General features: G+C 36.7%; 1 protein-coding gene across 3 annotated transcripts in view; it reads right to left on the bottom strand.

Annotated features, from left to right (window-relative positions):
• Positions 1-12260: 12260 nt before the first annotated feature.
• fbln2 (fibulin 2) overlaps positions 12261-26913 on the bottom strand; it is a 79668-nt gene continuing 65015 nt past the window's right edge. For all 3 annotated transcript variants that reach the window (XM_067431329.1, XM_067431331.1, XM_067431330.1), the window contains 8 exons: positions 25694-25831; positions 25356-25499; positions 23330-23458; positions 21726-21851; positions 19211-19327; positions 18518-18646; positions 15994-16117; positions 12261-13623 (listed from right to left, as the gene is read on the bottom strand). In XM_067431329.1, coding sequence (XP_067287430.1) covers positions 13266-13623; positions 15994-16117; positions 18518-18646; positions 19211-19327; positions 21726-21851; positions 23330-23458; positions 25356-25499; positions 25694-25831 — 1265 coding nt within the window. In that variant the 3' untranslated portion in view covers positions 12261-13265. The remainder of the gene's footprint in view (positions 13624-15993; positions 16118-18517; positions 18647-19210; positions 19328-21725; positions 21852-23329; positions 23459-25355; positions 25500-25693; positions 25832-26913) is intronic.

Here is a 26913-nt window from a genome sequence, read left to right as displayed (position 1 = left end):
GAGACACTGCACACACAGCTGGTGTGTGTCCGAGCCCGTGATGAAGCGCGGGCACGGATGAACACACCTTCTAAATTGCTCGCTTGCCATGCTTACTCGAAAAAGGGACTGATATTCAGACAGACAACAGTAAATAGACAAACAATATTCACACAGAGCGCCTCGCTGAAGAGCAAAGACTGTCTGTTGTTTGGGGCGGCGCCTTCTTATAGCTTCCGTGTACGCCGTCGCCGGTTACGTCACGACGTTGCACCAATCGGATTGGTGGCTGATTTCATTCATACTTCAGAGCCGTCACGCTGGGGGCGTTCCCAGAGTGTCGTCACTTGACGACGCAGTGTTGAGTTCCCTCGATATAGGGAACTGAGTTTGGGTCAAATGCCGAGCCCGGACAGCACGGCAAATATGCATAATCTTTACTCTATTTAATTTGATGTAAGTGTGAACTCGTGAAATGCTATAATTCAGTAATTCAAATACTCGTAAATGTGCTTGTTACACACTATTTTATGTCTGTCTGGTTCAAAATGGGAAGAATGCAAGATCTAACTTGCTTATTGGTGTTTTCAGATCATCCGCGCCAGAAAGAGCTTCCTCTCTCTCGCGCACGGATGATTTAAAAAATACCAGTAAACAAGTTTGCTGCATTTTAGCCATCTCCATTTGAGATGTTCTGCTTAAAGTGTTATTCAGTCTACATTTTATACTGGTCTTTTTTTACATTAATGATATTGCATGTAACGTTATTCACAATGTAGGCTACGCAGTGACTGTGATGTACTCTGAAATACAAGCATGCAAAAACATCATAGGCCTACTTCAATTCTCAAAAATATAAATATATAGGCCTAACTTATATTTTTACAAAATAAATAGCCTTGTCAAATGACTATTATTTTAACTTTTATGGTGGAAAAGGTGACGTTTGCTAGAAGGATCGAGTGGACAATCTAAGCAAAATATCTACGGTTGTATTTTGTAATACAAAATAATATTAACCTTTGTCGTTAGACACACTATTAGTTTTATATGGTACTTGGTGTTTCCTGTTGTTAGCATCTTGCGTCATCTAGACAATGGTATCTCTCTAAGAACTTTCAATTTAATCAGAAATTGTTTAAACAGCTAGTCAATATGTGGATAAATCAGTACTTACTGCTTGCAAGGATATAGTTGCCCCTTTCTTCATTTTAAGATGCTGAGCAAAGCTTGCATGAAATGGGCCGAACAAACGAACGATTTTGAAATAAATTGTTGTGGTATCCGTCCGATAATAAACTTCAACCATGTTGACATATGAAAAGTCCTCACGTCTCCTGCACAGCCTGAACATGACGTGTGTAATGAGAGCTGCCGTTTTTGCTATCCTCGAGTGTCTTATTTACCTGCAGTCCTGATGATTCGGCTCTTTCAGTTCCACCTGACAATGAATATGTTTGGACAGATGCAAATGTTGGGGCGTGCATATATATGATCCCCAATGCTTGCGTCACGGTTGGCCTTATGTGGAGAAGCACTTATTTTTCCGTGGTGATGCACGAGATTTACATATGAAGGAGGAGGCAATGGTGTTTGAGACTGTGATGTCCATATACTGAACTCTTATTATTTCACTATGGCAAGGTTAATTCAATTTTTTCATTCTAGGGCACCTTTAAATGTGTACTGATGTCTGCTCCTTAGCTTTTTTATTTTATCTTTGGGATGTTCTACATGTAGTGTCTTGAGCGAGTGTCTTTTTTTTAATTTAATATGGCACGCTGCAAATGTTTTTGATAACAGATAAACTGTTTTCATTGTGTAACAGGCTTTTCTAGTCAGAATACCATCTAGTCTCTCTAAACAGAAAAAAAATGAAAATAGGCTTGTGTAAATTAGGGGGATTTTTTTCCTCCACTATGGCCCTCTCCAAGAATAATATTTCATTACCTCAATCTGTGTAATTATACCTATTACAAAGAGATAAAAATCAAATGGGAGCCCTGACTTACTGTTTGTATCTGACACAACATTAATTTACTTTAGCTGTATTTCAGATGAATTATTATGGATTATTGCAAGGTGCTTAAAATAAATGTTGAGTAACAAATGAAAGCATTGTGAGGAAGATGAAACAGATTATCTCTGTTTAATTAAAAACATAACAAACAAATGGTTTATTCTCACGCATATGGTTTACTGGTGTTGCTATACTAAACATAGACTTGGAGCTTAAAAATCATATAAGAGGACATGAAAGTCTAAAGTCTAAGAAGACATCTTTGACTCTATCACATACAATTTTTGATCCTAGAAGACAGACACCCTGCAGTGGGTCAAATGTTTGAACTCTGTGCTCTCTGATGTTATTTTATTACAGGCACTGTGTTTTTGCTCATGCTGGAATGGAAAATGTGAGCATATATTCGATGGGCTGACGCTAAAACAGGTTACGCAAGTGTGTTGTGCAAGTGAAAATTCCTTCACCAGCCACAGGATAGTAATTAACTGAACATACAGCCCTTTAAAGCAAATCCCTCTCACTTTACGATCTGAGCATTATTATAATTATCATATATAAAGTCCCAGAGACAAATTAACATTCATAAGTCTAAGACATCTAGCCATATTTAAACTTTTCTTCAAAATAAATAAAATATATGTTTTAATTATGGCTGTATGGATATGTGTGTTTTGGATTTTCGTTTTGTTATTAAATATAATATTAATTTTATAATATATAAAATGAATGTTGCCACAAAGTGCAATATTAAACAGGGAAAGGACAATTAGTGGTGGGATGTTTATGCATCATAGCTGTCACGGGGTGTTTTGGGTTATGGTTCATTTTTCATGTTTGAGAATGACCACTTCTGAAGTCGTGATTACGAGCTTATTGCATTCAAATTTTGAAATGGGAGGGCGTTCATGTGCAATTTTTACCAAGGAAACTCGTATTTACAATAATTCCGATAGCACGTGAAGGCAGCATATAGGCTTCACGTGCTATCGGAAATGTGTTAATTTCCACTTCTGCCGTGATTACATCCCATTCATTGAAATGGGAGGGCGTTCATGTGCAAATTTTTTTTCATATGCAGGTTCATACTTTTGTGCGTCTTGGGAAAATGTTATTTTAAAACTAACCGTTTCAGTAATTTCCCGGTCCCAGAAAATTATAGAATCACTGGCACTTACGACAGGAAAATTTATTTACCAATATATTACTTGAAATATATTTTAATATATTGTAAATATATGGAATAATATATTGATGGTATTATAAAATATATTATATAGGCTATTCATGTAATATATTGCAAAATATACAAATGATTGCCGCTTTCAATATTGCAATATATTGAAAAATATAAATATGAATTCCCATATATGTGAATATAGGCTATTTCCAATATACTGCAATATATTTTTGTTTCGTAAGGGCAAACATAGCAGCACAACACAAAAGCTTTTATCACACTAGTCAGCTAATGACGGTCTAGGCCTACATGTGATTTTCGATGTGTTTTGAAATACACAATATGCTTCAAATGATTATTAATGTATGTAAATATGTACTACGTTAACGACAAGACAAGACAAGACAAGACAAGACAAGACAAGACAAGACAAGAAAATTGTTGCGAAAAAAAACTAATACCTGCCACAGCAGAAATTCGTCTCGCATCCGCCATTTTTAACGGTTATGCCAAGCCCATCTCGGGAACTTGGTTATCAAAATTATTTCCGAACTCCCCAGTGGTAAACACGACATCAGAGGGCGTTCATGTGCAATTTTTACCTCAGATGTTCAGGTATTTACGATAATTCCGATAGCACGTGAAGGCATGTGTATTTTTCTGATATTGAAGTTGTAACCACTGTTGGTGAGTGTGTCAAGAGAAGCCTGTTAAAGTCTGTGAAGGTCAAGTTTGTTAAGTCAAGTTTTTTTTTTATTGTTTTGGATTTAAGTTTGGAGAAATAAAGACTGCACATGGGTTCATCAACCTCACCTCTTTGTGGATCAGTGTTACAATAGCCATATAGGTGGCCACAAATTACTATATTCTTATGAATCAGTGAATAAAAACAACCTAGTTCTTAATCAGTATATTGGGTACATGAATTCAGACACTTGTAAGGATGTTAATGGATGCGGGCTTACTATACATTTGAACACTGATGACTCTATTTCCAGCTACATGACAGTGTCCTAGTTGTACAACATTATTTTTGTATTTATGAACAACAGCAGAACTTATATCTTTCTGACATATAATGCTATTTAAAGTACATTATAATAATGGCTTGTTACATATGCGTGCAAATTTTAGCCATAAATAAATTATAAATGTTAGCTAGATTGTGTTCATTCCCTGTCTAACGATGTATGTTTATCCTGAAATATAGTAAAATAATGGTTTCTATTTTTAAAAACATATTGCTTGTCATTATCGGTTGTTATGTGTAGTCACCTGAAGACTTCAGAACTAGTGAGGGAACATAGTGAGCATCGATTCACCCTGGGTTTTGCAGGGGCATTGTGGGTCGTTTAGGTGTGCTAGAAGGATTCAGCCCTTCGAATGGCAAACTCCCTGATCAGTGCCCTGACTACTGACCTAGGGAGCTGATTAGGATGCACCCTATGAATTACCCATTAAATCGTTAAAACGATTTGTCCAAAAACGTGGATTCTCTCAGGTATTAAATACTCATTCTTTCCATTTCTGTCTTATAAAGAAATGGCAGTATGATATTCAGTCACAGATACATTTATGTTTACATTTATACATTTATATAAGTGATGTAGGTCTTTATAAATGAGTCATTGATTCATTCACTCAACCATTCATTCACTTATTCACTCATTTACTTCACAAGTCACTGACTGTGTTCGAAATTGCATATCCTCTCATACAGTAAGCTCTTATTTTGAATAAGAAATTACTTAACCGCTAAAAAAGTATGTTCTAGTATTAGTAGTATAAATGTAATGGACGTAATACTACACTCATGTTGTCATTATTACATCGCTTCACTGTAATTCATAAGGCTTTTTCCCTATATACTATTTTATGAGAACTGTGGATTTAGACTTCTTTTGTCACATACTGTTTTTTACGCTTACTATATCGTATAGGGAAGTATATGCAAGTTCAGATGCAGCCATCATCCGTATGATTAAGGGGGGGTGAAACACTCAGTTTCAGTCAGTGTCATGTCAATCTTGAGTACCTATAGAGTAGCATTGCATCCTGCGTATCTCCGAAAAGTCTTTATTTTTTTATAATTATATAAGAAAGATGCGCTGTTCCGAGTCTTTCCGAAAAAAGCTGAGCGGGTGGGGGCGTATCATGTGGGCGGAGCTAAATAATGACGTGTGCGCGCCGCTGTTATTGTGTTGAGTGCGTCGTAAAGCTGTGTCATCCCTAACAGCGGGAAAAAACTTTATTCAAAATAAAAATATGGCTTTTAATCAGATACAGCCATACATCTATGATCTGGAATCAGACCCAGAGGCTGCAGTTGAACAGGAGCAGCAGCAAAAACGACTAGAGCAGGACGTCTCTATGTGGTACAAGTTATACACTAACTATATAATATGCTTAGCGGCTTGTGTTATTTACATATTTATACTTGAATTATATCGTTGTATTTTTGTCTTTGAAGGTGTACATGTGGGAAGTGCAGTTGTGCACGTGTGTGTGTGTGTTTACGCGTGGTTTGTGTAGACAATTGTAGTAAGCGGACTGGTTTTGCACGGCAGGCTAGTGTTTACATAGAAAGACATGGAATAGTAGCGCATTTGAATGAAGAAGCGCGCTTATTTAGTTCAACATATTTCCCCACTCTTTGTGTATTGTTGTTTGGAGTGCTTTTACAATACACAAACATAAAGTTACACATATAGTGGCCAGCTAAACAAATGTACACGCACTACACATCGCATGCTCCATTGATCAATTAACTATACGTGATCATGTTTGGGCTACTTGATGGGCATAGGCAAAAACACAGACATTTGAAGCAGTCTTACTCACCGCCTGCGGTTCTAACGTTGGGACCTTTATCTTTGGGACTGCTCCATCCTTCAGCATTAGGTGATCGGAAAATCCGGCGTCGAGCTGGGCCTTGTTTATGAAACAGTCGGCACCGAAATGCAGTGAACAGACATAAACCTTTGCGCAACTCAGTTGCTGATCCGGAAAAGCAAATTCCATCCACTGTTGCATTAACGCGGGTTTTTTTGGCAATCTGTACAGGACTGTCTTGGTCTGGCAACCAAAAACGCACTTTTTTGGTGACATTGTTAATTTCTTGAAGTCACATCACCTGTGCAGCGCAGCCTACGAGCCAGCGCTCTGATGGGCGTAGCCTGTTGCTTTCGCACTCTCTCTCTCACACTCTTCTGGTAGAATTGTCCGTACGGCCCATACAAGGAAATTCCGAAATTTTAACGTCAAGTGGACCCATGATCTCAAAAAACTTGCCGAAACTTATGACTAACCGGAAGTAGTATTTTTGACAAAGAAATACTCCCATCAAACGTCCACCTTAACTTTTGAAACTTTGTCTATGTTTAGTATGGGATTCCAAGTCTTTAACAGTGTAAAAAGATCAGTATGCATGAAACAGCATTTCACCCCCCCCCCCCCCCTTGATTCATTTAAAAACACGGATTCATTTAGAAACAAAACGAGAAACATCTATCTAAACATTTCACAAAATGTTCCAAAAAAGTTGATCAGTAGTCTAAATATGCAAATCCAATATCTATATTTTGTTTTTGGATTCCAACATAGTTTGCATGTCATGCCATCCAGACTGATTGATGAAAGCGGACATAGATAGAAGATAGACCCTTTTGTTCTGATGTTAGTCAGTCAGACAGCCTGTCAATGTCAATGCCAATAGCCAGAGCAATTAAACACCATGCTTTAATGCTGACCCGAGGACCATGGGAAGGTCATCTGAGGGGAACTGGTGTCGAACTCCAAGGCTTTTGAAGTACAACACTTATCAATCTGGAGTGACCAAGGCATTGATGAAAGCCTTCGATTTGACCCAACCTGCCACGCACAGGTAATGATCCCGTCTTTTATCTCCAGATACCCGTTTTGGATTAAAGGGTGGCTCGGTGAGAGTACTCGCTTCCTACACGCTCTCACACAGAAACCGCCTCTGTGCAAGCGCAATTCAATTTCATTTAATTACTACCTCTTTAAGTTCTTATTGACTGAGCTCAGATGGTTTACTAGTTTCAATCGATTGAAGGAAAAGATGGAGAACAGTAAGCTTCAAGGGTGAAAAGAACTAAATTGTGAAGCTGAAAGCACACAGAATAAAGATGTACATTTCAGAAGATTGGCATCAAAGAATCAAAACAGATGCTGCTGAAGGGCATTTGAATAGCACAGAAAATGGGCCACTTCAGTAATTAACTTGCATTTTTGGCACTTTGCAGATCTCAGTTATGCATTTACATAACAGTTTTACGTTTATTTTCAGTGGCTATCAGAATTAATTATACAAAATTATGAAGCTGACAGTTGTATGATTTCAGAGGAGCAAAGCATTCAAGTAAAGGTTTCACTTTTGTGATGAGCAGCACTGGGACTTTTTACTGTATAATTCGACTTGTGTGCATCTATGTATTTTTTACAGTCTTCTTTTAATGAATTTATTTAAATGATGAATGTGTGTAATATAATAAAAGAAAGAACAGACAGTTTTCATTAGTGGTGGGGATGTGTGACTGTTTTTGCATTGTTACAGCATTGCTGCATTGTTAAGTGGCGACAAATTACTTTATGAGTCTTTATAAATCAATAAATCATCTGATTTATTTAAAAAGATGACTCAGTTAGAAATAGCACACTATAATAAATGTAATGGCAGTATGATATTTCAAATTCATCCCCTTTTTTAGGGAATTTTTAGGGAATTTTTAGGGAACTTTCACTCAACAGATTCGTTCAAATATGCTGATTCATACAAAATAAGAAACACCTATCAAGCTATTATGGCTTGTAGAACTCTTTCTAATCAAAACATTGTGTGGGTTTTTTAAATATAAAAATAGTACTTTGTTCAAACTTAAGACAAACTGTGATGAATCTTTACACTTGAGGAGAAAAAAGTGCATAATTATTTTAAACCAACATCGCTTGGAAAGTGATGTTAGTTTTGTGAAAAGCTCAATGCTTTTTTAAAAATTTAATTTGGTTTACAATAATTATTATTGTAAAATAAACCTATATAAAAATGTTGATACTAAAATACTGTTGATACTGAAATAAAGCTGAAACAAAATATATTGAAAATGTAAAAAATGTATTAGAAATGTTGCATTGACAACAAACTGAAATACAAAGAACAGAAGCACTAAAATTACTAATTGGAAGTAAATAAAACAATAGAATATAACCTAATATTTCATAACAAAAATCTAATAATAAGGACAAAAACACATAAACTAAAATTTAAATGAAAACCATATATATATAAGCTAATTCTAAATATTAAAAAACAATAGAAGTACTTAAAAACTGTAAAAAAGTATATGATCAAACAGTTATAACAACATGTGTTTTTCCATTGCTTTAACACAACATGTTAAGTAATTCATTTTTATGTTTTTTTATGTTATACAAGATTCAATTGACTTTTTATAAAAGTTTAATGTAATTGAACCCTCTAAAGACATTTGGGCTTTTTTTTAGTTGCTTATAAACATATTAATGGCTAACGGATCATTACACTGTATTCAGCACAAACTGGGCTACCATGTGAACAACTTTGTAAGAAACTTTCTTTACAAAGGCCATATGTGAATGGGTGTGAATGATCATGAATGATGCTGTGATTTACACCTGAGGAGACATGATGAGCCGCATAATGAATGAGCTTTGAGTCAGGTGTGTGACTGATGGAGCTAAGGAACAAGACAAAATAAATATATTTTGTTGTAGTTTATTTAGAATAATAGTTATCAAAGGCACATTACAAAGGCGGATTATATTTAACATTTTTAAAAGATTTGACTACTATTTTTAATATTTTTGAAAGAGGTCTCATGCTAAAAAAAAACAGTGATATTGTGACATAATTCAGTATTCAGTAAATGCAAATAACTGAATAATCAGTAATGATGAATGTTATAGATAAAATATATAATAATGCAATGCATTTATGATTTAAAATAGTATAGGGTGAATTCAGGTTGATTGGGAGGCCGTTTCAATGGCAGATATTTTCTGAATCATTGATTTGTTAAACTATCCCATACACACAGTACTCATATATCTTTTCGAGTTTAGGTTCATTTATGAGATGTGCTGTGCAATGTCATGATTATAGGCTTTTGTCTGCTATATTTGCTTCTTATTTATTAAATCCAGGCAATTGGCTGATTAAACCTTGATTAAAATGAAGATACAATACAAAATTCACTTTAAAGAAAGGCTTTCTACAAAACATAACTTAAAGGGGTGGTAAAACACATTCTTTCGAAGGACTGATTGTGTTTGCGGGGTGCACTGTAACATGTGTTCATGCTTCGTCTTAATTGCATTTTTTTTCAAAGGGTTAACAAACTGGTTTGCAGAGGCAAACAGCGTTGTCATTTGTTTACTTCCTTGCTAAAAACGTACAATTAACAATACAAACTATTACAGGAAAACACATCAACAGAAAATAAATCATACTTACAAGTTATGGCCGGTAAACAGCTTCTGTTTTTAAAGTTGGAACTGCTCCATCTTTCAGGACAAGTAGTTGTGCGAATCCTGCCTGAACTCGTGACGATTGTGAGCTTTAATTCCTCCGTAAAATGTGCAGCACAGAGAGCGAGATTTAAATTTTAACCATTGATCCCTAACTCGCCCGTCCCTAGGAAGGCTGAACAAAGTGGACCTACGGCATTGCAAAATGGCCTCGCCCCCCTTATTTACTATTCTCGGAGGAGGGGTTTATGTAAATATTGAACCCGCTGATGTCAGTGAGTCTGGAGGAAAAGGCTGTAGTTCCCAACCGGCCGTTTGCTGTAGTCCTTATAAATTGATTTCTTTAAAAGCAAATATCTCCCTTTGCTTTAAACTTTGAACGTTGTAACTTTGCAGATGTCGTTTATGGTCAAACAGCAACATTACGTCTAGCTAAAGTTAGAAAAGTGAAATCGTGTTTTACCACCCCTTTAATGAAGTGGTCAAAATCATTTCTGAAATGACTTAAACATCGAAGTTGATTGTACTTAAAATGTAATGCAGTAACTTTTATTTACAACGAATAATACTAAAATAACACTGATTTGCAGTGACATTCATACTTATTTTTTGTTTAAAAGTCTGAATACTTTTTATTGCCCAAAATAAAATCAGTGAATAGGTGACTCATCAAGACTTTTTGTGAATATTATCACAAGGTTCATAACTTCCTGTGAGCATCTTTATCATAGGAATAGCCAATGTGTCTCTCAGTGGCTTCCCCACCTTGGGCTGAACACTTGCTTTCCAAAAACACAATAATGTATATTTAGCCTCACTGATAAGCATGAATAGGGAAGACGATAATCTGTAAGAAGCAGCACACTCCTAAGTGTGTAGGACGGCATCTCAATGGGCGGAAGTGTTTGAGCCAAAAACTGTCGACAGGGAGGACAGGGGCCACCAGTGCAACACCATCAAATGGAGCTTGTTGCAACTGCTCCATAAGTGTCAGAGTGATATATGAATCTTATTGTAATACATCAATAATAGCCCAGCTAACAAGGAAAGTTCTCAGAACTTTGGCTAATGTTCTGACAATGTTCTCTCAAAGTTATGAACAAACTTTTTCCAGTGACATTAAAAGAACATTGTTCAAAGTTATCTGTACTCTCATGTTCGAAAAAATGTTAACGTTCATGGAGTTTTTTTGAATTGTTTTAGTTGGATGTTCGTCTTACCTTATTTGAATATTTACTACTAACTTCTTGTTTCAGAATGTTCAGTGTACATTCAAAAAAATGTTTTCCCACAATGTTTGCAAAATTATAAAATTAAATGTATCCTTCATTTTTTAAGGATTGACATGATTGCGGGTGACAGTTCACCTAAAAATGAAAATTTACATTCGCCATATCCCCCCCCCCCCCCCCCCCCCCCTCAAGTTGTTTCAAATCTGTTTGAATTTCTTTCTTCTACTGAACACAAAAAGAAGATATTTTGAAGAATACGCACAAGCAAACAGTTGAAAGTTGAAACAACTTGAGGGTGAGTAAATAGCAACAGAATTTTTATTTTAGAGACATGTCAGTAAAGTATAAATATGCTCTCGAAAGAATGCATACTTCCTGACTAACTTCTACAATCATAGTGTTTTTTTTGTTTTTTTTTTAAACCAACCTAGAGTGCTGTGCTTTTGAGCGGACGAATCGTATCATTCATCCCACTTGCAGCCAGAGGTTATCTGTAGGGATGTATTACATACAGGACCGTGCTGCCTACTTTGAACAACGCACGCCCTTTTCCGATACCTACACAATGAAAGGCAGGGTCGAGAGGCCTCCAGGGTGCGACAGAAAATGATAGCGCTGGGGTCTGATGAGAATTGTGATGGAAAGCACAATGAGAGGAGTAAAGAGCAAAGCACCTCGACTTGCCAGGCTGTTCCATAAGCCAAAAACAGCCCACCTTTTCAATATAAATGCCAACATAATACAGAGTTGTTTTTGGTCTTTAGGCCATTTCCTGAATGGTTAATGTTGTTTGCAACTCATTTTACCTCTGTCATGTGATGTATTTCTGAGTAAAACAGGATATTTCATCAGATAATATATATGGGACATGACTTAATTTAATTGGGAATTGATTGGATTGTGCAAAGTGGCTTTTATCAAATCAAGCCAAATTAGAATTTGCTAAAAGAAGTTTGGCTCTTGATTTCCATTCTCAAAAGCCCATGAAAAAAGGTCCTTTTAGAGAAAGAGCAAGTGATTAGTCTGTGATTAAAGATTACAAGCTGTTTTTCTTATTAACGTGAATTAAAAACGTAAATAGAGTCCGATTTGATTTCATGTTGACTTTAAATGCAATTGATAGTACAATAAAATGCTTCATTAGTAGTGCAATCATTTCATCATAAAATCTGATGATGGTTTATAGCTCTTGCTACATGCTGAAAGCTAAGTGAGCCTCAGGCCACAAGCTATAGTTCCTTTTTTTACCACTAGGAGGCAATCTCTAACTTTTCATGAAATAAACAGAAGTGGCAAACATCTCAAATAATCACTAAAATACTAATAAAAGGATTGGTGTTGCTTTATTGAAAAACTGAATCCACTAAGGCAGATAATATGTACTGCATTAATATACGGATGCATTTGGTTGTTTCAATGAATTCGGTAGTGAGTAGAATTGTGTTATAATTTCAGATATGCTGTGCATGAAAGTTTATCATGATGATTTGCTTTTACCCTGAGATGAATTTTCAAGACAGTAATACATCAAAATAGGTCCAGTATTACAAAGTTAAGACATACAAAATGATGTATAACAATGAAACATTCTCAGTGCTGCTTTGGAGCTCACACACTCTTCATGTATGCGTGTCAAAAATTTCCAAAACGACAAATTAGCACCAAGAGCTATGAAAGCAGGGCATTTGAAACAAACATTTAAAATAATACTAACAATCATATTTTAACTGCAAGTGTTTAACACAATGATTACAGACATGATCACACAATGTTATCTTTCGCAGGCTGGTGGGCTGTGAACTGAGGTACTCATGTGAATTATTATGGATACGTTTTCAAAAACAGTTATCAGTTTTTGGACGTTTAATTGGCACAGAACTTCAATTGCCTACGGTGGAATTGTGACAGCCATTACAAATGTGTAACTCTACCTCAGCTCTATTCTGCCAACCCCCAAGGAGAAACATTGTGTTGTTAGAAAAGTAATGATGTTCTATAAAAAGCAGTTTCAGGCAATCAAGATAAATTGGTACAGTATAAATAGCATCCGGTGTAGAGTACTTTCAATACTTTGAAGAGGAAAAACTAGGACTTTTAAAAGCCAAATGTTTTTGTCAGACTCTGTACTCCGTCCTGTTTGTTCTCACTCTACTCAAAACAAGCAGTTGGATCCCAGTGGGAGAGTCCCATCAAAGTCTCTGTAAGCAAAATCCGTTAGGCAAACAGAAGCCTAAAGATCTGCCAGATGACAAACAATTTCAAGGCAGAAGCTTGAAGCTCTAGTTTAGCACCGTGCGAAATCAAAGGCATCAGTAGACGAACGCTACCATCACATGGAGTTTGCTGTGATGAACACGTAGATGCGGGCCAGGAAAGTTGTGAAAGTTCCTTGACGTAGCAGTTTCATTTCCACATCGATGAGAAAGTCCCGTGGCTCCCGCACCTGCCGGTGCAGGTACACGGCGCCTGTGAAGCTGTTGAGCTTCCGCGTGCTGAAGTAGCCTTCCTCATTTCCGCGAGGGATGCTGATGATGATGTTGTCGCCCGAGTAGGCGGGTGAGGGTCCGATACGGAAGATCTGAGCTGGGATGACAATGTTGGTCTGGAAGCTCAGCTGGTAGTACGTGATCCGTAATGGCATAGTCTGGCATTGCTGGAAGTTGGGGCAACTCATTCGCTCGCAGCGTCTAAAAACACAGGAGAAGGAAAAACATCTAAAATGGCTCTTCTGACATTAACATACTCTTCTAAAAGTATAGTTTAACCAATAATGAAAATTCTCATGCTGTTCCAAACCTGTGATGACTTTTACCTTCTTCTGTGGAACATAAAATATATTTTGATAAAATGTGTCTATCAATATGTAACCTGTCCTACTCGACCCGCTCCTAACAGGATTCCAAACAGGGTATCCAGCATGGGAAGAGGGTGCGCTAACAAGTCAGTCACTATAGCGCACCTCTTGAGGCTAGGGGAGTGAGGTTTACACACACACAGCTCTTACTGGCCTATGCTCGTTACACTGACCCCCTAAACCTCACTCACATCCGGGTTACGGCACCAAATGTAAGCGGTCTAACTCGACCTGCTCCCAGAGGTATTTGAACAGGGGTCTTAGGCCGGAGACACACTGCAAGCGTGGCGTTTCTGCTGCGTGTCAGCTGCGGGGCGGCTGCCTGGCGTTTTCTCTGTCTTTGCACACCAGAAGCGTGTCTGACGCGGCGCTGCTGCTGGTATTGATGTACAGGGAAGCCCTATACGTCATGTGAAATATAAATATATTGCCTATTGATACAGCAAAGACAACGTCGGCAGTAGCCTATTGGCCATACATATCTATGGTATTGACGGCAAAATAGGCTACACAATATTTCGTTCTGTATTGACAGGTTTAATATTTCAAAATCGATAATTATGTTGTTTTTTATTATTACAATTAGGCCTATCTCTGCATTTATGTTAACCTACAGACTTTCAAACATGAAAATGTAATTTATTAATATGCATTCGTGTCAAAATGGCATATAAACATCTTTTCCTATGCTATTTTGCCTAGAAACGCTTCCAACACGCTCGCGTGTCGCGTGAAAAAAAGGCGTCTCTTCTATTTGAAGCATGCACGCGTTTTCCGCGCGGCTCGGACCGCGCGTGAGCCGCGCGTGTGACGCAGGCAGTATGCAAGCTCTAACATGGGAGCCGAAATAAAAACGGACACGCCACGCAGCAGAGACGCTCGCGGCACGCTTGCAGTGTGTCCCCGGCCTTAGGCATATCAGGCATAAGACAGCATCTGCTATCGTCATTCACTAGCGCACCTTTTGAGACCAAGGGAGTGAAATTTACACAAATAGCTCATACTGGCTTACTTTCAGTACACATACAATGAAATGTTGTTCATGTTGTTCTGTTTTGTTTTGTAGTGACATGGATCTAATTTTGTAAACCTTATAGACTTTTATTGTATGAACAAAACAGTGAAACATTCTTCAAAATATTTTCTTTTGTGCTCCACAGAAGAAAGTAAGTCTTTGGAATGACACAGCGCTGAGAATAATAATAATAATAAAAAATGTAGGTCACTGTTACAGAACCAAATGAAACAAAGCTTAACGAAAATAAAACAAAACAATTAATTTAGCACAATATAAAACAACAAAGTAAAAACACTGCAAAATAATACAAACATAACAGAACAAAGAATATCACTAGACATAATGTGACAATCTTCATTTTTTAGGTTAATTATCCATTTAAGCTGTGATAGATAAAGCTTAAATGCTCAATAATACCTCAAATTGTATGGATGATTCTGAAGAGGTGTGCAGTTACTTATCTAAATAATCAGATTTGTGATTTTCAGCTGGCCAGTGATAAAACAAGCCATATTGACACTTAGTGACAGGCTTTTTTTTTTATAGATCAATAAGAACCATTAAGCAACTGATAAACAACCCAAAAACACCCAATAACATGATTGTCTTGTTCCACAGATTAACTAAATATGTTGTACAGCACGACATACCAAAGTAGCGCATTGATACTATCTCTTAAAATGACCTTGCTCAACTCATATGTACAGTTTTTTTTGCCCCTGCTGACTCCTCTGGAGCTGCAAATCTCAGGAGGGCTGATGGTGAGCAGTGGGAGTTCCCACCAATCAGAGTCCTTGCTGACACTGGCCAGACGTGCGTGTTTGAACTACTGCCTAATCAAAGCAATCTGGCTCCATTCCATTTGCTTAGCAGAAACCATGCTCTGTAAGGTGCCAGCATCAATACAGATGGCACAAGGGTGCTACAATGAATGTATTTATGCTCTAAGCATTGCAAATGTACTGATCCAGTATGTGCATGTGCATCTGTATGATTTCTAGTTCCACCATTATGCAGTTTATATATTGACAGATCCTTTATATTTTTCTTGTATTAAGCAGTGCGAAACTTGTGATTACTATGGTAAGTTGGATAGGTCTAGCCATGCTAGCAGGTTCACTGATCGAGCACACGTGATCTGCATGATAAATGTGATTGCAAAGAAAATCAGCGGGTCATACTTACGTGTCCGACACTCTCTTGTAGTTGTCTGGACATGCAAATGACAGGCAACGGAAGCCTCCTTGAATGTTGAAACAGGTCTGGGAAGCAGAGCAATTGTGCGATCCAATGGCACATTCATCAATATCTAAGAAAGAACGAAAGGGAAGACAACAGCTAAATAGATGTCTGATCGAAAACTGAGGCCTCTGAGACTCCTTAAAACTTTCATTCTATTTTTTCTTTCCCGACTGTCCTTTTAAATTCTTACATAAAGAAAGAGCAAATGGAAATTCAATAGCAAATAAAAAGTAAACTATTAGACTTTGTAAGATTTTTATTACATAAATAAATATCTAAATGGCAGCACGCATAAAATTTTACCCTGTCCCAATCAATGCTAGCAGGGTTGTCTAGGGGCGACTGATGTCTGCGGTGACTAACTGCCAGGTTTTATTCTGCTAGGAGTCAATTTTGGCCCCTCCAGAAGTAATTAATTATGCATCTCATTTTACAAAAGCAAAGTCCTCGTTACAGCTCGCTGGCTCCAATCCGCAGACTAATTCGTTTGGTGCAGGCTAGCTATAACCTCCGGGAGCATGTACAGGCTCTTCTTCACCTCTCATCGACTTTCCTATCTTGAGAGCCTGAGGGAGTTTCGTCAATTTTCGTGATCTTTCGGAGAGTGATGGAGGACACCGAGCAGTTCTGTGTTGAACCTGAGGTTAGCTCCTCGCAACTCAATGTACCAATTAGAGACATTAATGCTTGGAATAGAGTTTGCGCCATTTGGCTTTGGAAAGGTGTTGGGTAGAATATGTATCAGAGTTTAAAAGGGATTGTTCACCCATATTGTTCACTGGTAATATTATCAGGCATTACTTTTACAAAGTAACTTTCCCCAACAATGAACGTAACAAAATATAAAACAACATAACATAAAACTATAAGATTAGATAACACAACATAAAAACCTGATTCCAAAAAAGTTGGGACAATGTACAAATTGTGAATAAAAAAAAGGATAATTTACAAATCTCATAAACTTTTATTTTATTCACAATAGAATATAGATAACATATAAAATGTTAAAAGTGAGACATTTTGAAATGTCAAGCCAAATATTGGCTCATTTTGGATTTCATGAGAGCTACACATTGCAGTCCAGATCTTTTACCCATAGAAAACATTTGGTGCATCATAAAGAGGAAGATGCGACAAAGAACAGTTGAGCACCTAGAAGCCTCTATTAGACAAGAATGGGACAACATTCCTATTCCTAAACTTGAACAACTTGTCTCCTCAGTCACCAGACATTTGCAGACTGTTATAAAAAGAAGAGGGGATGCCACACAGTGGTAAACATGGCCTTGTCCCAACTTTTTTAAAATGGTTTGATGCCATGAAATTTAAAATCAACTTATTTTTTCCTTAAAATGATGTCATCTATTTTGTAATCATAAATCCTCACATAGACCCATTATAATAATACATTTAATTTGTGCCTGTGCTCTTCCAACTTGTATAACAACTTAACAAGTAGGAAATATACATTCTTATCAGTTTGTTGTCATTCTTATGTTATGAATTTTCTCTGATACCATTGTGTTTTTGATTAAAATAAATGGCAGACAGCATTAGTGGCTGCTGTCACTTTAAGACACTCTGCTGCTGCATATTACGCGGATCTCACACGTGTTTATGAATGAATGAATGAATGAATGAGGCATTTATATAGTGCTTTCATATGTACTACTGTACACCTAAAGCGCTTTACACTCATGTCAAGGGTCTCTCCTCAACCTCCATTAGTGTGCAGCATCCACTTGAATGATGCAATGGCAGCCACAGTGCAACAGTGCCAGTGTGCTCACCACACACCAGCAATAGGTGGAGAGGGTGATACAGCCAATTCAGTGGATGGGGGTTATTAGGAGGCCAATGGAGGGAATTTGGCTTGGACACCGGTGTTACACCCCTACTCTTCACGAGAAGTGCCAATGGATTTTTAATGACCACAGAGAGTCAGGACCTCGGTTTACCGTTTTATTCAAAGGACTGTTTTATGTTCATTTAAGACATTATTTAACTAATTTAAGAATGCTCTCAACAAAACTGACATTTTGGCATAAATGTGTGTTATGGTTCATTTAAATGCAAAAAAGGACTTGATTCTGGTGTGCTGTCTGTGGGCGTGATAATGGCGCGTGTCTTTCTATGCGTTGTGTGTGTCACATAGACAGGACGTTCACAGACAGCGCGTTATCTTTTGTCTTGAATAGTTTAAAGCATTTGCATAAATGAGAGTGTGATCCTATAATGTAACACTAGCCAAAGGATGACAGAAAAAAACGCATGCTGTGTTAAATAATGTTAATGGGTTAAACCCAAAAAATTAACTGCCTGTGTTAACACGTTAATGTTGACAGCAATAATACTACATAAAAAACAACATAACTTTTTCTCTATATATAAATCCTGTGCATTTAATTTATACAGCAGATAAATAAAATATTTAAATATAACATGATACAGTAATATATCTCACCTTGACAGGTGCGTCCATTTGGTGACATGGAGTAACCATGGGGAGGACAGGCACATTCGTAGCTACCTGGGACGTTCACACACTGGAATGCACAGAGGTTTCCAATGCTCTGTGAGCACTCGTCGATATCTAGAGAACAAATAAAAACATTTCATCTTTATCAATGAGAAAACTAGCTATTTATAAAGAACTTCACAACAAACCACTGCAAGACAGATTTGTCCATTAACCAGGGAGATTTGTGTTTAAGACAATGTGCCGAGAACACACTAATTGCTAAGCTGATGTGGAAGGGAAAAAATCCATCCTTATTAAATGATTCAAGATGCTATCAATCCAATATCCCTATTAGAGGAAAACATTACATCATCTCTTTAATCAACATACTGTATAATGTGACTGTGTCCTTGTGTTTAGACCATAATGGGTATGAAATGGATTAGACTGGTTAGAAATGGATTGGTTAGCAGTAGACTAATCACAACAGACTGGGCCATCTGACCAATCAGAGCAGAGTGGGCTCTCAGAAAAGTGGGGTTTAGAGAGACCGGATTCTCAAACCAAGAGGTGATGCTGCAATGTATATTATAAGAAAATTACAGTGATTTTGACCGTGGATGCATTTAAGCCGACTGTAAGAAAACCTTCAAAATAGCATAACATGGCACAATGAGGACATTGTAAACACCTCACCTTCACACGTGTGCCCGTCCTCTTTCAGGTAGTAGCCCATGCGGCAGTAACACTGGTAAGAGCCATAGATGTTCGCACACTCCTGACCGCATGGATTGTTGTCACATTCATTATTATCTATGAGAGAACACAGAAAAAAACGTTTTTGGAATAAAAATTATGTTTGTGTGTACAAATTTGCATAAATCATTACAGTCTTGTGCACATCGGCAGTCTGTATGCAAATATGCAGAGTCCAAGAATCCAAGACCCCACTGAAAATCTAGTAAACCTAATTAAAACCTGGAACATAATTTTTAGTCAGAAGTTAAATATAATTCTGCGCTATTTCTAGGTCACTAATCAAATTAATTAAAACTCTGTGTACAAACGGTCAGATGTTCTATCCTTCTCCAGTCATGAGCAAACGTGTTTTTATATTCAAATCAGTTTTCAGCTTTTTCAGTTTTTAAATTCAATAACATACATGATAAAAAAATTGCTTTAAACTATTTTATTAAATCACTTTAGGCCAGATTTACTAAATAGGGCAAATTTAGCGTGCAGCCGCAATCTAATAATCTAACAATCTAACACAATCACAATTGTCATCATGTTTTGCCACAGGACAGCAATTGCGAGTACATTTTCTGTCATCTTTGCAGGAATGTATTATGAAGATTCTACAAAGGAACATTTATCTTTAGTAACACTATGAAAGTAAATAACAGGCATAACATTGGCAGTATAACCATAGATATTATGGGTACAATATGTGTCAAACAGGCCCGGAGTGGCCATCGGGAGAATCAGGAAAGTTCCCAGTGGGCCACTCATAAATTGGGCCTGTAGTATCACCTCGGTATAAAGGCAGTTTCACACGAGATGAGGCACTTAGCGGCAAATCGCAGGCAATTTTTGTATCTGCGAAAACAGCGTAAGCTGTGCTCATACACACAAAATCCTGTCGCTTGCATGTGCACAGCTCATTGCAGCAGTTATAAATATTATAAATATTATTATTAGGATGAGCCACATGACTTGTCAAAACATTTTAAATTGTCCATCTGTTTTTAAAAGTACATGAGTTAATGTTTTTGAGGCAATCAATTCCCCTTCCAAAGGGGGAAAAAACCATCAAGACAATCTCAAGGTTTTGAAATGGCTGTTTAACATGACATTTTATAGATGAGCATAGTCTAAGCCATATTGCTATTCATATGATATTCATTTGAATTTATTTCACTTTTTAATTTGTATGTGCAGTATTTTTCAGCTGTGCCTATTAATATGTTTGATTCTAGAATGTTTAATCAAAAAGTTTAGTATGTTATAAAAATTTGTATGTTAAAAAAGGGGGCAGCCCTGGCATCACATGCATTATCGTTTGCGAATACATTTTCAAATGTATCCACTTAGGAGTTTTAAAAAAGCTCCAACTTTGGTGACCAAAACGCTGTCCCAGTGTGGACGGATTGGATGGCCACTGTTCAGCAGAATTTAGCTCCAACCATAATTAAAGGGATAGTTAACTTAAAAATGAAAATTAGCCCCTGATTTACTCAGATCCAAGGTGAAGAATATGACAATCTTCTTTCAGAAGAATACAAACTGATGTCTTGGCTCTTCCAAAATTTATAATGGCAGTGAATGGCTAAATCTGTTTTGAAGTCCATAAAGTGCATTTATCCATCAAAAAAGTGCTCCACACGGCTCCGGGGGCTTAATAAAGGCCTTCTGAAGCGAATCGATGCATTTGAGTAAGAAAAATATCCATATTTAAATCTCTTTAACTTCTGCTAGCTGTCGTATGTGCGTTCCAGTGTATGAAGTAGTATTTTGTCAAACTTTTTTTAATTACATTTTATATAACTTCGGTTGTATACGTCTGAAAGAACAATGTCATATACATCTAGGATGGCTTCAAGGGTGAGTAAGTCATGGACTAATTTACATTTTCTTGGTGAACTATCCCTTTAAACACCTGAAATAACCAGCTAATCAAAGTCTTCAGGATTACTATGTAGAAACGTTCAGGTAGGCGTTTTGGAGCTATCTTGTCCTCCTACAAATCCATATGCAATACAGTCAAAACCATTTCATTGCTATTTTCTCACTGCGTGTCGTCAGTAAATCCTTAAAGTAGTTTTTAACCCCAAAACAGGATTTGCGCTGGTGCAAGCTGTTAGTAAATCTGGCCCTAATTGTGCAAAATGACACATGGAGTGTAAAATTTATTTTAATGCTGTTGTCCTTTTGAAACCAAACTAAAAGTCACCTCATGAATAGTTCCTCGGGCTGTCACCCACCAAGTCCTTGAAATAAACTCTGAATAAATGAATGGATCTGGCCATGATGGGACTAGCAAAAAAAGAAGTGGCAAACACACCAGCTGACAGCTCACTCATCTATTTTTGTTTTTCACTCTCTGCCTCGTTTTAATTGGAAAGAGAGAACATTCATACTGTCAGAGCACAACACATTCTTTGTAGGTAGGCTGATCCGTGTTCGGTTCTGCTAGTGCAAATGAATGTACCTTCGCAGTTCTTGCCATCAAAGGCCAGGGAGAAGCCTGTGGTACAGGAGCACTGGTAGGATCCCGGTGTGTTATCACAGGTCTGGGCGCACAGGCGGCCCGGGTACCGCCAACACTCATTTACATCTGCCAGCAGAAATAACTGCATTATTTTACAAACATACTGTAGTCTGAGGAGCATCTCTTTCTCGATCCTTCTTTCCCCATGCCTCAATGTCCTTTTTCACTCAACTTTAGGAGCAGAAGAAATACAAGATTAGGATAATCTGCACACTCTCTAAAGCACGAGCTACTGTCAGCTTCATCTATATGAATGCTATTAGCCTGGCTAACCACAGAGAAAACCCCTCACAGATTACCTTTGGGTAATTCAGTCACAATATCCAAACGGTTTTTAAATCCTCCAAGTGCTTTATTTTGCAGCTGTGGTTTAAGATACTTGAAAAAAAGGGTCAGATGACAATGCTAAATATGTCCTACTTTTCTATACTTTATCCTGTATTTTCTTCCCTATTGTGATAATCAGTGCTGCTTGAAAGTTTAAAGTTTGTGTGAAAATGTGAATAATTGTAACTAAATGAGAAGGATCAAACAAACTGCATTTCTTATTTAGGACGGACCTGAGTAAGATATTTTACATAAAAGATGTTTAGTCAAGTCAACTTTATTTATATAGCGCTGTTACAATGACGATTGTTTCAAAGCAGCTTCACTCAGTATTTTCTGTTGCTAATAAAGTGCAGTACTAAATAATAATATAAAAAAAAATCATAAAATAAAATAAGAAAAACATTCATCCTGTTCAAAAGAGTCCCTCGTTTGTCCTCAGTGTGAAAAGATGGATCTCAAAATCATATAGTTACTGCTGGAGAAGGTTTAAATATGCAAAAATTTTCAGGGCCTGGAGGATTTTTCAGAACAACATTGGTTTGATGATGTTTTTATTACCTTTCTGGACAGTATAGTGTGCATACACTTTCACTGAAGGAACAGAAAAGCTGTCGGACTAAATCTAAAATATCTTAAACTGTGTTCCATAATGAACGGAGGTCTTACTTATTGTGGGCTATACCCGCATGTAACATGTACCTGTTATTCAGGTCAGAACTAAATAAAAAATAACCTGTATTTTATATGATTTTTGTTATTTTATATATGATTCTTGTTATTTTATTTAAATTATTCACATTTTCACAGATTGTGCAAGGGATTCACAAACTGTATGCAGGACTGGTATATCTGAGCGAAGTGTCTTCTCGAACAAGAAAAAATGTAGGACGGGACTTAAATTTGTCCCATCAGGATTTGATTGGATCGATGTGGTTTGCTATTGCTGTGATCTTATGTGAGTGACAGGTTGTCCCACCTTCACTGCAAGATGGAGGGGAAGTTATTCCATTAAAGATTATGAAGGCACATATCTTAAATAAAAAGGATGTGCAATGATAAATCATTTATAATAATGAATGCAATATTCCAGAACAATATGATTGATTTCGTGAAGTTTTGTTCAGCAAGCCTACTGTGTGGCCTTGCTAATCATAACAAATATGTGTTTTGGCTGTGTATTTGTTGTGTGTGTCAGTGTTTGTGTTGACACGCACCCACACAGAGCTGGCGAATGGTGTCGTACTGGTAGCCGGTTTGGCAGTCACAGCGGTAGCTGCCGGGCAGGTTGTGACAGATTTGGCCCTCTCCACAGCGGTGGGTGCCCGTCTGACATTCATCCACATCTGCAGATCACATTTAGTCTTACTAGTTGTTGTAGACTTTACAAGTTTATGCCATCCGAAATGGTGACAAAAAATAATATGCAACTAACATGGTTTTTCAAGGTTAAATCACAGTATTGCCTTGCTTTTGGTGTTTATATATACAGTAAAAATAATAATTATATATATATATATATATATATATATATATATATATTTTTTTTTTACTTGTACTTAAATGGTATATGAATAATGATTAAATATAATGATATTACCATCTCACAACATTACACCATAGTATTGCTACATTATGTTTGAGATTATGTTCTTTAAACAAGTGGAGCTAGCTTTCTCCATGCCAAATTTCAAAAAGAAATGTCAGAAATAAAAAATGTTGATGGGAACCAACCCCAACAGTCCCAAAAAGGAAAAGAATAAATGAATACATTTCTATACATAATACTTATCATATATATTTATATTTATTTATTAAATATCATCCTGTGAGCCAGGGAAAAAAAGTTGTGTAATAATAATTAATTTAAAAAAAAGGAAAGGAAAAATAACATTTTTGAAAAATTCTATTTTATTCATATGTTATGCTATGTCATCTGTACAGGACATCAGGACTCAATTAAAAAAAAAAAAAAAAAAAAAAAGACATGAATAGACATGAATAGGGAATAACAATGGGATAAAAAAAAAAAACACTAATCAATTTTTAGGTTTCAGGATTTCAATACCAAACTTTGTACAAAGATGATTCTCAGCTATGTTATGAAAGATATAACGTAATGATTTGATATATAATTTTGCTTTATGCAATATGCGCGTGTGTAAAAGGGCCATAAGCTGGTTTTCCTATTATATACAATGTCTATACATCTAATTTGCATATTAATGTGTTCTTGGGGCAACATGTAATGGAAAAAGAAGTGTAATTATGGGAGTAATAATTGGCAAGATTTTCATAATAACATCTAATATTTCAATAGAATATTGAAAGAGGATTTCTTTCCCTATGCACTTGTTTCTCCCAAAATGCCTGATTAAGTCCCGGTGTCCTCTACAATGGACATGTACGAAATCAATGTCCTGTTCGTAATAGAAAGTCATATTTTGATTTGAAACTGCATAATACTTTCCTAAGATTATTTATGACAAACAATTAAAAAATTAGTCAGATTTTTATGATTATTACTGAATTTTATTACTGGTAAATATATGAATCATATTTCCATAAGCGTGTTACATTTGACCAATAAATTAATGTTAGTCATTTTTATAGTCCAAGGAGAGGCAGTTGTCATTGTGAAACAAACATTTGATATCTGTGACATGTAAAATGGTGGCATGTATAATGTCGGAGAAATTCACTAACATATAATGTCCACTTCAGACAACAATAGTCTATTCCAGGAGGATATATAAGTTTGGGGTAATTTTTAAAATACAGTGAAAACAGTAATATTGCAAAAATATATTATTATGTGGTACCAGTATATTAAAATACCTGTTTATATATATATATATATATATATATATATATATATATATATATATATATATATATATATAGTGTATTTTTGTGATGTCAAAGCTGAATTTTCAGCAGCAATTACTCCAGTCTTCAATGTCACATGATCCTTCAGAAATTATTCTGATGTGCTGCTCAAGAAACATTTCTTCTGATTAATTTTTTAAACAGTTTAGCTGTTTTATATTTTAGTGATAGACTGTTATACCGTTTGTTCAGGATTTTTTGATGAACAGAAGTTTCAAGAGAACAGCACTCATTTGAAATCAAAGTCTTTTGGAACATTACTAATGCGTTTATTGTCACTTTTAATTAATTTAATGCTTGCTGAATAAAAGTATAAATGGTCTAATAAGCATGTGTATTTGTGTGTGTCCTTACCAACACATCGTGCTCCATCAGGACTGGAATGGTAACCCCGATTGCACATAATAATCTTGTGCTGACAGGTGTAAGAGCCCACAGTATTTATGCAGTTAAAGCCAGTCGTACATGGTTCTCTCACACTACTGCATTCATCAACATCTAAAATAAAGTGTGAGAAAGCATGAAAGCGATAAAACAAAGGCGGATGAAACAGTGTTAAAAAAGTGTCTTTACTTAATGGGATTGTCATCTGTATTTTTCAGATTTTCAAAAAGTGTCAGGTTGGTTTTCTTCATGCATCTGTCCACTGGGGGGCACTGAGAGACTCTAAAGGTCTCTCTGCCTTGTCTTACCGATGCAGTTGCCGTGTGAATCCTGAGTGAATCCTGTGAGGCAGCGTTGCTTCGGGTTACACGCGAACGAGCCATCGGTATTCTGACACTGGAAGCCCATCCCACAGTTATGAGTTCGCATAACACACTCATCGATGTCTAGAAGACAAAGAGTGCAGCAGATGTCAAAACAGGCCAGGGGACAGGACAGCCAGACGCCACCCAGACGGGTTCCTGTCTTTTAGGCTTAGCTTTTGAATGATGCTGTCAGAAGGTCTGAATAAATGAAGGTAACTCTCTTAAAAACCTCAAGAAAATCTGTAAATCTCACCAAATTTGGCAAGCATGGAAGCATAATGAATAGACGGACGTCATCTGATACATTCGACGGAGGAGATGGGTTTGGACAGAGATCTTCAATTACAAGTCAGAACTTCACAGTAGGTGGCACTGTGGCTCAATAACTGGCTGGAAAAGCATGTTCACAAATTTCAAGGCAGCTTATCTCACAAAGTCAAACTCCTGTTTCTCCACAGCCATCCACACTTGCATGCGATTAAAGAAGAAAACAAAACAATTTTGTATTTCACAAACTGTTAATGATACTGACACACAACTTCATCTTAATACGAGCATCACTTAAAATGATAACTTGCATTTAGCAAATGAGTGATTCAACATCTGCTCTTGATGGGTTCAGAGATTCAGTTTCAGTATCTAATATAACTAATTGAACTCAAATTCATTAAAAGGATCATACGAGTGTTTTGTTCTGGAATCTGATTACAATGGATGTTTTGACCCACAAAATAGAATCAGCTCATTGAGTCATTTGATAATGAACCGGACTGCACTGATCATGCTGTATGTTTTTGCTTCTATAAAAGAACTAGCTCATAATGAGTATATGTTAATGAATCAGATTGATTATGCAGTATGTGCATGTTTTTGATTCACTAAAAAATCTGGCTCATAATAAGTAATTTGTTCATGAATTGGACTACAATGGTCACACTGCATGTTTTTGATTCTTAAAAAAAAAAGAACCAGAACATAACAGTGATGTTCAGGTTCAGATTACCATGGTCATGCTAAATATTTGATTCACAAAAAGGAATCAGCTTATATTGAGTCATTTATTCATGAATCGCACTGCACTGGTCGTGCTGTGGTGCGTCTCAATAAGCTAGTTCAGCAGTCAGGGCACTGTTTAGGGAGTCAGCCCATTGACTGGTGCCCTG

Source organism: Pseudorasbora parva, chromosome 22 (assembly GCF_024679245.1).
Source record: "Pseudorasbora parva isolate DD20220531a chromosome 22, ASM2467924v1, whole genome shotgun sequence".
In the NCBI taxonomy this organism is placed as follows: domain Eukaryota; kingdom Metazoa; phylum Chordata; class Actinopteri; order Cypriniformes; family Gobionidae; genus Pseudorasbora; species Pseudorasbora parva.
This window is presented reverse-complemented; position numbering and strand designations above follow the sequence as displayed.